The sequence below is a fragment of the Budorcas taxicolor genome, chromosome 11 (assembly GCF_023091745.1).
Source record: "Budorcas taxicolor isolate Tak-1 chromosome 11, Takin1.1, whole genome shotgun sequence".
NCBI lineage: Eukaryota > Metazoa > Chordata > Mammalia > Artiodactyla > Bovidae > Budorcas > Budorcas taxicolor.
This window is the reverse complement of record NC_068920.1, coordinates 114,458,987-114,472,099: the sequence shown is the minus strand read 5'-3', so window position 1 is coordinate 114,472,099 and position 13,113 is coordinate 114,458,987. Positions and strand designations below refer to the sequence as shown.

General features: G+C 39.2%; 1 protein-coding gene across 1 annotated transcript in view; it reads left to right on the top strand.

The window, feature by feature from the left end:
- Positions 1-13,113, top strand: part of CTNNA2 (catenin alpha 2) — a 1,210,173-nt gene that overhangs the window by 883,650 nt on the left and 313,410 nt on the right. The window contains exon 7 of the mRNA XM_052647702.1: positions 11,795-11,875. Within this exon, the coding sequence (XP_052503662.1) occupies positions 11,795-11,875 (81 nt within the window). The remainder of the gene's footprint in view (positions 1-11,794; positions 11,876-13,113) is intronic.

Here is a 13,113-nt window from a genome sequence, read left to right as displayed (position 1 = left end):
GGGTATATACGTGTTTGTGTGTATGTGTATAAAATCAATGGAAATTTCACTTTGCCTTGACGACTTCCATCTCAACTGTGAAGATAAAATGGCATTTTTTTTTTAGCAGTTTGCTCAGTTCATTGTCTCTCATAGGCTTTAAGGGTGCATGTGGTTAATTTACCATTGCTCTCAACAATCACCCAAGCTTGGGAGCTGGGGAAGGGGGGCTCTGATGGGAACTGTCTTCTAGGGCAGGGTTGCCTAACAGATAATCACTGGGGACTACACCTGTGTTGATAAAATAAATCAAAGAGCAAGAATTGTAACATTACACAGGTGCCAACCACTTCCTGTGGTTTTGATCAGTAAATCATGAAGTAGATTATATTTATTTTTTGGGCCCCACATTTTCTAAATCATTCAACCCTTCCATACCTGCTTTCTAACCCCAGGTGCCTACATGGACACTCTGTCCTTCTATTCACAAATGAGTGTTTCTGGAGCACTTCTTAGGAAGTTTTTTTTTTTTTTAATCACCATCATTTTATTTTTTTTATTCTTGATTTTATTGATTGCAATGTAATTGCTTTCCAATGTTGTATTAGTTTCTGCTGTACATATACCCTAAGAAAAACATAATTCAAAGAGACACATGTACTATTTACAATAGTCCAGACATGGAAGCAACCTAAGTGTCCATCAGTAGATGAATGGATGGAAAAGATGTGGAATATTACTCAGCCATAAAAAGGAACAGAATTGGGTCATTTGAAGTGATGTGGATGAACTTTGAGGCTATCGTACAGAGTGAAGTAAGTCATAAAGAGAAAAACAAATGTCATATATTAATGCACATGTTTGGAATCTTAGGGGTTTTATGCTGAGTACTCCAGATAGCATACTCAAAAGCAGAGACATTACTTTGCTGACTAAGGTCCATCTAGTCAAGGCTATGGTTTTTCCTATGGTCATGTACGGATGTGAGAGTTGGACTGTGAAGAAGGCTGAGCACCGAAGAATTGATGCTTTTGAACTGTGGTGTTGGAGAAGACTCTTGAGAGTCCCTTGGACTGCAAGGAGATCCAACCAGTTCATTCTGAAGGAGATCAGCCCTGGGTGTTCTTTGGAAGGAATGATGCTAAAGCTGAAACTCCAGTACTTTGGCCACCTCATGTGAAGAGTTGACTCATTGGAAAAGACTCCGATGCTAGGAGGGATTGGGGGCAGGAGGAGAAGGGGACGACAGAGGATGAGATGGCTGGATGGCATCACTGACTCGATGGACGTGAGTCTGAGTGAACTCCGGGAGATGGTGATGGACAGGGAGGCCTGTTGTGCTGCGATTCATGGGGTCGCAAGGAGTCGGACACGACTGAGCGACTGAACTGAACTGAACTCCAGGAAAAAATCAGGGCATTCACTATCCATAGAAAACTTGGGTTCTTTTTTGCTGAAACATGAAAACTTGACAGATGCAGGATGGTCTATCATTAACATCTGTATTATTTGCCACAGTACCTAATAGAAGGATATGTTCAGAGGAGAGGAAGATCTTTAAGGACTAGCTCAGTACAGAAACACTCCCTGGGGGAAGATTTTGAGCTGCTCCTTGAAGCATGGGTAGAACCTGATTAGGCAAAAGGACAAAGGGAGAATAACCCCTTTCAGCCAGGCACCAACATGAGGCAGAAGGTGTGTGAGTTGTTGAGAAGGAACAAATTGACTAGAGATACAGGTAGTTACAGGAAGGAAAAGCATTTATGAAGTCTTAAAATATAGACTCAAAAGTTTGCTAGAAAGTAGAGATGCAGTAAGCACTAAATGGAAACTGAAAGGTGTACTGGCCCAAGGAAATGAAAGCTTGGTCTCAATAGGTCATATTAAGAATGGTGTGCTGTTGGAGATGTGTTGAGTTGGCCAAAAAGTTTGTTCAGATTTTCCCATATGATGTTATAGAAAAAACCAAATGAACTTTTTGGCCAACCCAATACATTAGCGTGGTTGGTCATCATGGGCAGAAGGATTTGAGGAACAGCAAGATTCCTAAGGTCTCTTTGATGGATAAATTCTCAAATCTACTGACTGACTGGATTTACAGGAGAAATACAATATTAGAATTTAGAGCTCTGACAGTAATTAGTGCAGGGAAAAGCTCTCTAGGTGAAACCAAGGTCTGAGCTCCCTTGGTTCTCCGAGCTATGTCCACGGGGAACTTGCTGAGGTTTTCCCTTTCTAACATGTCACCTTCAAATCATTTTAGTCTGGTAGTTTAAGGTCTCTGATTTAGTCAGACATTTTTGGTTATTACGGACAGAGATTCAACATCAACAAACATGGGGGAATTTGTTAACTCGTGATACTAGGAAATCCATTGATAGATACTAATGGATTTAGGTACAGCTAGATTCAGGAACCCATGCATTTCATTCGCTGATAATAATACAATTTGTTGAGTGCCTATCATTTGCCAGGCAAAGCTCCAGGCTGCCAAGATTTAATGATAAATAAAGGAAAGACTGTACCTTCATGGAATTTTATTTTAATTAGTATATAATGAAAACTATGAACCAACTTGATTTGCCTCCAAAAGCTGACTTCCCTTACCCTTCTCTTCCCTTCTTTTGCCTTCCTTTTTGTTTCCTTTCCCTAGCATCTCATCTCTTTTAAGACACAAATTAATTTCTCATCTCTCTCCTTCTTCCTCTCTCCCTCTCCTTATTCTCCTTCCCTCTCCCTCCCTTTTCTCCTCTTTCCACTCCCCAGCTATGCTTTTTTTGTGACACCCATTTTCAAAGACACCTTAACCAGCTCAAGGTATATCTGCTGCCAGTTTATCAATCCCAGTGGAGAAAAATATGCCTCCTTCTTAGTAATTTTACGAATCACCTTATAGCTGAATCTCACTGGTTTGGATGTTATCATGAGTTTATCCCTGGGCCAGAACTCTTTGGTTGAGAATTAGAAGGAAAAATTAGAGGGTTTACCAAAAGAACCCAAGAGAGATTGTTGGGAAAATGGAGATCTCCAAGTCAGGCCTTCTTTGTGCATTGCCTGATATGTGTACTGACACTGCTGTGCTAGTAGGTATGGTCTAGGGTTTTCACAAAAAAAAGCCATCCTGATTTTCTAACTTTATATAGTGATGATTCTTTCCTTGAGTATTGATAACGCCTGGCGGAGCAGCATCAGATACATTTTTGCCCTAACACATTATCAGAATGTTTTCCCCTTTCTTTATCCTCCCACCCCTATTTCAGAGTCCAGGGAAGCTGGAATTTTATGTGGTTAAAGGATCTTGATCATGGGTTTGACTTGCGGCTGATGCTAAACTTTTATCCATTCTAAAGAGATATTGCCCATTTCTTTTCTAAGAGAAATGTCCATAGGTAGTGAAAAGGAAATGTTTAGAAGGGTTCACATTCTCAGACTGTGATTTACACATAATATAAAGGTTTTACAGTGTTCAAGGTTCTTTAAATAACGGTGCTATTTGTAATAAGAATATCATTTCTACATGCGGGGTCTGAAGGTAGATAGGCAACCCTCCAAACAGAATAGAGTGACTGCTAGATCAATAGATAATTTTTTCTCCTCCCTTCTGTTGTCTAAATCATAGGTTTAAATGACAGGAAAATGTGTAAGAGATGGAGTGCATGGCACAGTATAGCTTTCTGCCATTCTGATGATTTTGACTTCCATCTCTTTCAAATGACAGCAATCTGAAGAGTGGGCATTTGATTAGCCCATACATTCAATATATGAGAATCACCACTATATAATATTTTGAAGATTTCTCATACATTCAATCAAGTTTGCAGGTACCATTGAGAAAAAAAACAAAGTGAGAGATATTGGCCTTCTTAGAACCATTTCCAACATATTAATATTGTGCCCTGAAACTAACATGAAACCACAGATCTGATGGAAGCACTGAAATAGTAAATTTATATTCTTGGGGTCTCCATGAGTGACTCCTTGTACTAAACTATGTTTAAGGCAGAGTTGAGGAGCTGGAATGGGGAACTGCCTTTAAACAAATATTCAGTCAATTTCAGAAATTTAAAAATTACTAGTCTTTATTTTTTGTTTTATAAATCAGGAAGTTGTGAAATATTCAGCATAGAATTTAAATATTTTGCATATCTCTTCAGTGTTTCAGAGGGAATGATGAATATTTAATAAAAGAGAGAGAACAAAAGAAGAAAAATGAATACCCTCTTTTAATAAATAGAGGGGCTTTTATTTCCCAATAGGACAAAGGACAGTATTATTAAAAACTGAACCAAGATATTGTCTTTTTACTGAAGAATGATTGTGAAAAATCAAAATTTCAATTAATGTCCCCAATCATTTTTGTGTAGTACTGAACTAAGAATAAGAAGTCTTCTTGATAGCATCTGATACTTTGGCAAACTGGACTTAAATTTAGAGCCAGAAGCTAGGTGAATAAAGGACCCCCTATAAAAAGCCAAATCAGGAAATTCATTCTCTTTCCTCTCATCAGTTCAACCTCAGATTTGCCCCAAATGTGTTTTGTAAAATAGAGCCCAAAGACAAAAACAAATAAAGTTTAATAAACACGCACCTCCCTAGCACAACAGATGGCAACTAGGATAGCTGCCTGAAGCACTGTGAGAGCATGCTCCCGCCTGTCTCTTCTTTTTTTAAAAAACAATGATATTTAGTAAATGGCTATCTCTATTGCAAACTCATCCTCTGCAGGTAAAGGTAGAGGCAAGTGGGAGCACTTTGAGAAAGGTACACAGGGTCTGTAGGCAACATGTGACAGGGCAGATAAACCAAGATTTTTTTTTTTTTTTTATGGCCTTTGAAAAGAAACATGTGAAACTCCATAAAATTACAAAATCTTAGAATTTTAAGAGATAAGAGACAGGTTAGATATGGCATAGAAATGGGCCTGGGCTGGAAGTCCAGAGGTCCTGGTCTGATGCTATTGAGGCCATATGATCAGAATCAGTGATTTCATCTTTCTGGGTTTTGCTTTTTTCAGCTTTGAGAGGAATGGAGGGGTGAGGAAGAAGAAATATATTGAGATACATCTTGCTGAGTCAGGGCTGTGCCACCTGCTCCAGATACTGTCTCTTTAGATTCAAAATAATCCCCAAAGCAAGTTATTTACTCACATTTTAAACATGAGAAAACCCCGACTGACAGCCAGTCCCAGCCTTTTCTGCAGTACAGTGAGAACATCCTCACAACAAGGAAACATGGTTATGAGTTCTTGACAGGTTTTGGGCTCCCCCATTTCCTGGGGTCTGTCACTCATGTCTGCTCCCTCCGTTGGACAGATGAGAAGTCTGGAGTGTAGAGAAGTTGCCAGATCACCTAGGTAGAGAGTGCTTATGACTGCTTTTTGTTTCCTTCTTATTCAGCAAAGACAAGGAGTAAATGGATGAAGACCACACACTTAGGTTTAATTACTAGGCAATGGTGTCAAAATGAAGATGGAGCTTTCCCTTCGCTTCAGTTTGTTAAACTATTTTTAGTTTATAGAGCCTGGAGGGTTAGGGAGGGAGAGTTGGGTTGATTCCCTGGAAACTAGAATTTGCTGATGATGACCAAACCTTTAGTTATTTAAAAATATATCCACGGACCTACTATGCAAAAGATATTCATCTGGCATTTCTGTCCCTTATTTCACCTGTTACAGTATCCCAGACTAATTGTTTAAAATGAACTGTCTCAAATATTGCTTCCTTAAACAGAGTAACTTTTCCTTTAAGAATTCTAGTTTTTGGCAAGGTTTTCATATATTATCTGCCTGAGTAGAGAAAGTCAAAGTCCAGGTGATCTAAAAATAGTTTCTGTGTATTTTCCAAAGCAATACTTTCATTTTTCCCCCCACAGTAGAAACACTTTCCTAATTACCCTGAATACTATTAATGCCTTTTATTGTTTCCAGCACACTGACACCATGATTGATTGTCCTGCTAACCCAGTCAAGAAGACAGGGCCTATATCATGCTATCCACTGTGCTTATGAGAGAACTCAGACATAAAAAATGAGCAAATCTTTAGTCCAAGATCACAGAACCTAATAACAAAGGGCTGACACTATGAAGCAAGAGCCTTTTTTGTTTATTTGGCCTGTCTCAGTGATTGGCTTCTTGTCCAATTTAGGTTGATAATTCAAAAGTATTTCTACTTGGGCTCATAACAGAGCACAGGAGAGTATGGAGTGATGGGCTACTGTCCCCATTTTCTATGTAAATCTGAGCATTGAGGGATTATTATCCTTGTTCCAATGCTGGTAACATTTAAAAAAATCAGTGCTAACAAAGGGCCAGCAAATGGATGATTTCAGCTGGTGGCCCCAATTCCCTAACTTCCAGTCCTGTGTTTACCGTTCCCCAGCTGCTCTAAACCAAGAAAACAAATATGGCACCCAACTCAACTGCAGTTTTTGAATTGCCTTCAGCCAAAGATTTGAAAGCTGGAGATACTAAATCGCAAATATTATACAAAGAGAATCTCCACTGCACAAAGGTGGAAATGCTAATATCCCTGGAATCCTCTGAGCCTGCAGATCAAACTATAGTTTGCTATAATCACCCTATAAGGAAGCTTTTATAAAAATAACTTATCTTCATGGTAGTCAAACCGATCCCTTCACATGGTAGAGAAAAGGCTGGCCATTCCACCCACCGTTCTCCTAGTACATGCCTTGCTATTTCTTGTCCTGGTGCTGCTTTGACCTTGCCACTTTTCTATCTGGGCTTCCCTGGTGGCTCAGATAGTAAAGAATCTGCCTGCAATGCCCAGACCTGGGTTTGATCCCTGGATTGGAAAGATCCCCTGGAGAAGGGAATGGCTACCCACTCCAGTATTCTTGCTTGGAGAATCCCATGGATAGAGGAGTTTTCCTATTCAGATTTTGCCCAGGACTTAAGGTCAGGCTAAATCCTCCCATCCCTCTGTGATATTACTTGACTTCCCAAATGCAGCATTTTCTTCTTCTGAGCATCTCATTTAGCCCTGTAGGGAGCTAGTCTTTCTGCCTAGTTGTTAGTGTTGTTGGTCTTATGTTGGGATCACTGACTGGATTAGAAGTTCCTTGAGTGTAAGGATGTAACTCACTTTTTGTGTGTCCCTCTGCCCCCCCACCTCCAGAGTGACCAAGACAGTTCCTTACACCGTAGGAACATGTGCTATACACTTAGTTACACGTTATTGAAGCCAGGTAGAATATGGACTCCCACAAAATGTGTGTCTGTAACCACCCTACTTACAATCTTAAACATCTCAATTACCCCTGGCAATAGAGTTGCTGGATTTAGCACATAAAATTACAGAACACCCAGTTAAATTTGAAATTTAGGTAAGTAATGACATTTTTGAAAGTATAAATGCATCCTTTAATTTGCTAAGATTTAAAATTTAAAAATGTTATCTGACCTGTACTTACATAGGGCAGTTCACTGGCCTCACCCGAATCCTGGTCCTATCAGAGCTTGCCTTTATTTCCAATTCTGATATTTGTTCAATGCTGATTTTTTGGCATTAATTTTGAGTTTCTAAAGTATGCATTAAATTATTATTTACCTTGATTCCTGAGTTCTTTGATGACTTCTTCCTCTTTATACCTGAGGCAAGTGCCTCACTCCCCTCACTCTGGTCCCACGTCTGGTCTAATCCTTATGGTCACCTTTGTGCAACAGTGATAAGGTTATGTCACCAGCAGAATACAGTGAACCCAGGGTCTGACATAGTGTTTGCTCAGAGATTATTTCATGTATTCTGTCTTATATATTACTTTACGTATTCTGTCTTGAGTTTTATTTTTACATTGGAAAATTCAGTGAGCTGGTCTGCTTCTCTCATTCAGCTCAGTTCAGTTTAGTCACTCAGTCGTGTCTGACTCTTTGTGACCCCATGAACCACAGCAACGCCAGGCCTCCCTGTCCATCACAAACTCCCAGAGTCCACCCAAACCCATGTCCATTGAGTCGGTGATGCCATCCAGCCATCTCATCCTCTGTTGTGCCCTTCTCCTCCCGCTCTCAATCTTTCCCATCATCAGGGTCTTTTCAAATGAATCAGCTCTTTGCATGAGGTGGCCAAAGTATTGGACCTTTAGCATCAGTCCTTCCAATGAACACCCAGGACTGATCTCCTTTAGAACGGACTGGTTGGATCTCCTTGCAGTTCAAGGGACTCTCAAGAGTCTTCTCCAACACCACAGTTCAAAACCATCAATTCTTCAGTGCTCAGCTTTCTTTGTAGTCCAACTCTCACATCCATACATGACCACTGGAAAAACCATAACCTTGACTAGATGGACCTTATTCGGCAAAGTAATGTCTCTGCTTTTTAATATGATGTCTAGGTTGGTCATAACTTTCCTTCCAAGGAGTATATGTCTTTTAATTTCATGGCTGCAGTCACCATCTGCAGTGATTTTGGAGCCCAGAAAAATAAAGTCAGCCACTGTTTCCACTGTTTCCCCATCTATTTCCCGTGAAGTAATGGGACCAGATGCCATGATCTTCGTTTTCTGAATGTTGAGCTTTAAACCAACTTTTTCACTTTCCTCTTTCACTTTCATCAAGAGGCTTTTTAGTTCCTCTTCACTTTCTGCCATAAGGGTGGTGTCATCTGCATATCTGATGTTGTTGGTATTTCTCCCAGCCATCTTGTGGGAGAAATTCCAGCTTGTGCTTCCTCCAGCCCAGTGTTTCTCATGATGTACTCTGCATAGAAGTTCAATAAGCAAGGTGACCATATACAGCCTCAACGTAGTCCTTTTCCTATTCGGAACCAGTCTGTTGTTCCATGTCCAGTTCTAACTGTTGCTTCTTGACCTGTATACAGGTTTCTTAAGGGGCAGGTCAGGTGGTCTGGTATTCCCATCTCTTTCAGAATTTTCCACAGTTTATTGTGATCCACATAGTCAAAGGCTTTGGCATAGTCAATAAAGCAGAAATAGATGTTTTTCTGGAACTCTCTTCCTTTTTCCATGAGCCAGCGGATGTTGTTAATTTGATCTCTTGTTCCTCTGCCTTTTGTAAAACCAGCTTGAACATCTAGAAGTTCACAGTTCATGTATTGCTGAAACCTGGCTTGGAGAATTTTGAGCATTGCTTCACTAGCGTATGAGATGAGTGCAATTGTGCAGTAGTTTGAGCATTCTTTGGCATTGCCTTTCTTCGGGATTGGAATGAAAACTGACCTTTTCCAGTCCTGTGGCCACTGCTGAGTTTTCCAAATTTGCTGGCATACTGAGTGCAGCACTTTCACAGCATCATCTTTCAGGATGTGAAATAGCTCCACTGGAATTCTATCACCTCACTAGCTTTGTTCGTAGTGATGCTTCCTAAGGCCCATTTGACTTCACATTCCAGGATGTCTGTCTCTAGGTGAGTGATCACACCATCGTGATTATCTGGGTTATAAAGATCTTTTTTGTACAGTTCTTCTGTGTATTCTTGCCACCTCTTCTTAATATCTATGCTTCTGTCTTTTATTGAGCCTATCTTTGAATGAAATGTTCCCTTGGTATCTCTAATTATCTTAAAGAGATCTCTAGTCTTTCCCATTCTATTGTTTTCCTCTATTTGTTTGCATTGATCACTGAGGAAGGCTTTCTTATCTCTCCTCGCTATTCTTTGGAACTCTGCATTCAAATGGGAATATTTTTCCTTTTCTCCTTTGCTTTTTGCTTCCCTTCTTTTCACAGCTATTTGTAAGGCCTCCTCAGACAGCCATTTTGCTTTTGCATTTCTTTTTCTCGGGGATGGTCTTGATTCCTGTCTTCGTACAATGTCACAAACCCCATCCATAGTTCATCAGGCACTCTGTCTGTCAGATCTAGTCCCTTAAATCTATTTCTCACTTCCATTGTATAGTCATAAGGGATTTGATTTAAGTCATACCTGAATGGTGTAGTGGTTTTCTCCACTTTCTTGACCTCACAGTTGTTCAGTTTTCAAAGTAAATTCTTAATTACTCTCATGCATGGAAAAGGCTTAAGAAATCTGTGGTTCCAGAATGATCATGGTCCAGACCTCCATAAAAGTGCCTGTATTTTGAAGGAGACATCCTATTTCCAAGGAGCCAACCAAACAGAAAAGAAGCAGTTTTGGCTACCAAGTTAGTGTCTCACCTAACTTCACCAAGCACTGAAGTTATACCCCTATGTGACAGCTGCCTTCAGATGATAAAGCAGCACATTGTTCTTCTCCATATACTTTTGTTTCTTTGGAGCTAATTTTATGCTGATATTTCAGAGTTGTAGATGTTAGTCAATTTCTTTTAAGCTCTTTCTGCTTATAAAATTAAGAGTGTATATCAGAGAGGTCAGCATTTGAGTTCAAGGAGTGGAAAATGGTAATGGGAATTTGTAGGATTTTTAAATGATTAAAAATGCATACATATGCCCTGGTTTGGGCTTTTTCGTGAAAATGCTATAGGATTACACATCAACCAACCATTCATTCAGAGGAAAAAAAATTAATTAAATTAATTAAGCAACTTGTAGACAAGAGTAACTGGTTTAATTCTGTTGTTGTTCAGTCACTAAGTAATGTCTAACTTTTTGCAACCCCATGAACTGCAGCACACTAGGCTCCTTGTCTTTCCCTATCTCCTGGAGCTTGCTCAAATTCATGTTCAAAATTTAGGTATATGTGAATCGGATGTGTATGTTTCAGCCTTGCACATCCAGGATTTTTCCAATGAAAGAGAACATCTAGAAATCTGTCAGATGTTAATTTCTATGGATCCTCAAAACATATCCTGTGAGACACAATTTATGACCTGGGATCTCATTTCATCATATATATAAGTTGCTGCAGAGACCTGCATGTTTTACAGAGACAGAGTATAAACAAGAATTGGCCTACCACTGGGACCATAAATAAATTTGTAAGGTGTTTGACTAATGTTTAGATAATTTAATAGATTTGACAACGATTTGGGGGACTATTTTCTCTTCAAAGGAAAATAATGCCATCCATAAAGTTATACAGAGCTTTTTATCCATGGGAATGTTGTTGCTGCTGTGGTTTTTTTAAAAAAGATAATGGAGATTCCATTTGATTTGGTTTGTGTTACTACAGAAATGAAAAATTCAAAAAAACAAAAACAAAAACAAAAAAACAAGGGAGGGGAAGGAATAGAAACTAGTTAAACTTCCAAACTTCCTGTGAATAATTTATCAAATACCATTACTATTATCTTTTTCTTTTGTCTCTGCTTGTTACAGTCATAAGGGAAATTTTCCTTCTGGCCTCAAGCTGTGGGTCCCTTCTTATCATGTTTAGCATTGCAGTGCATGGCAGAACAGAGATTAAAACACTATGTTTTCTGCTAAAGCACCTCTTGATTTTGATACAGAAATTACAAAAAGACTTGTGATACATTAGTATAAAATTCTGATCATTCTTTTTCTAGCTTTGTTTTATTATCTCAATAGTCTTCTATTCAGAAGAAATATAAATGAAAAAAAAAAACACTTGTATTTGAAAGTAATAACAGAAACATCCTTGTATCTACTTAATTGTTGAATGTCTGGAGAAAGGAAGAAAACACAGATCTGCATGGACTTGAATACAGACATATGTGTAACCATCTTGAGAATGTATTGATTTTCATCAACTTTTAATCTTTATTTCAGAGAGATTAACTTTAGAGATCAAGTTATATTAACTGGGTATTGAAAAGAATCCTTTTTTTTTTTTAATGATTTGAACTCTACAACTCAAGTGTGTTTCTTAGTTTCTTTTTAAACTTTAATGTCACTAACATTGAAATTTTCTAAATCTGAAATTATTATTATTTTTTTTCTTAATAGACTGGAAGAAAAGAAAAAGGAGATCCTCTAAACATTGCAATTGATAAGATGACCAAGAAAACAAGAGATCTAAGGAGACAGGTACTGTTTTGCTTTATAAGTGCCTGGTATTAATACTTAGTGGTGGTTTCTAAGAATGTCCTTTTTCAGACCTAATACTTAGCTTGCTGTTCTTTATAATATCTACATATACACAGAAACTTTTCATCAACAAATCAGTCTGCTGAGCAAACAGATGTAACAGGTGCAGTGGTGGTGGTGATGAAAACAATCCCTAAGTCAGAAGCAGCAGACAGTGAGGGGAAACCCTCTCACTGACCAGACACAATCTTCCTAGATGGAGAGAATTTCTGCGGTTTACATATAGTCTTCAGTTTTTCAGACCTAGGGATGTGAAGAGCCAGTCTCTAATTTCTGCTAGCTCTTAGTAAAACTCCCAAGGCAATCAATGAATAAACAAGAGTGCCAATGGTTAATGTGAAATACAACTCTTAATCTGATGGGCTAATTAAGATCTCTGACCCAGGGTATTTCCTTGGGGACATAAATCTAGGGGAAATTTTGCTTATCAGATGATTGTTTGGGAAGCAGGGAAACCAAGCAAGGAAAGGTAGCTGGATGATTTAAATGGTTAAGGGCATCATTAGCCTGAAGGGTCCATGTTGGGGGAGGGGTGAGGAATCTCTAGTCAGGGCCCCTTTTCATTTTGAAAGGGCTACATGAACACAAGTACCCGTTTCTAGTACGTCTTATTTTCTGTGTTTCTATGGTGAGCTCCACTGTCTTCTGTAGTGTTCTTTTTCTGGAAGAAATGGTACCATCCATTAAGGAACTCCTTCTTGATTTCTGCCTCAGAGGCCTTATCTCTTGCTGTTAGCTTCTACATATATCCATCTCGTTCATTAAGTGTTGGTCATCTGGGACCAACCTCTGCTCTGAGGCAACACCTGCTTTACTTTCGGCATCTGGAAAGCTGAACTGTCAGGGCTGCCTCATCTATCAATAATATTCATCCCTGCAGCATGTCAAGTACAGAGATGAGCAAACTGTCTGGGCAAGAATGGCCAAGGAGCAACTTTAAAAATGGTTTGAACAAAAGGAAGACACTGCTTCAAATCACTACTGTGGAGCTTTTCTGGGCTATTTTCAGGTTATCACCAGAAAATACAGACACACTGATCTGGTGTTCTCTAGAAGGTGCCACTACTACTACTACGAAGTCATGTCAGTCGTGTTCGACTCTGTGTGACCCCACAGATGGCAGCCCACCAGGCTCCTCTGTCCCTGGGATTCTCCAGGCAAGAATTCTGGAGTGGGTT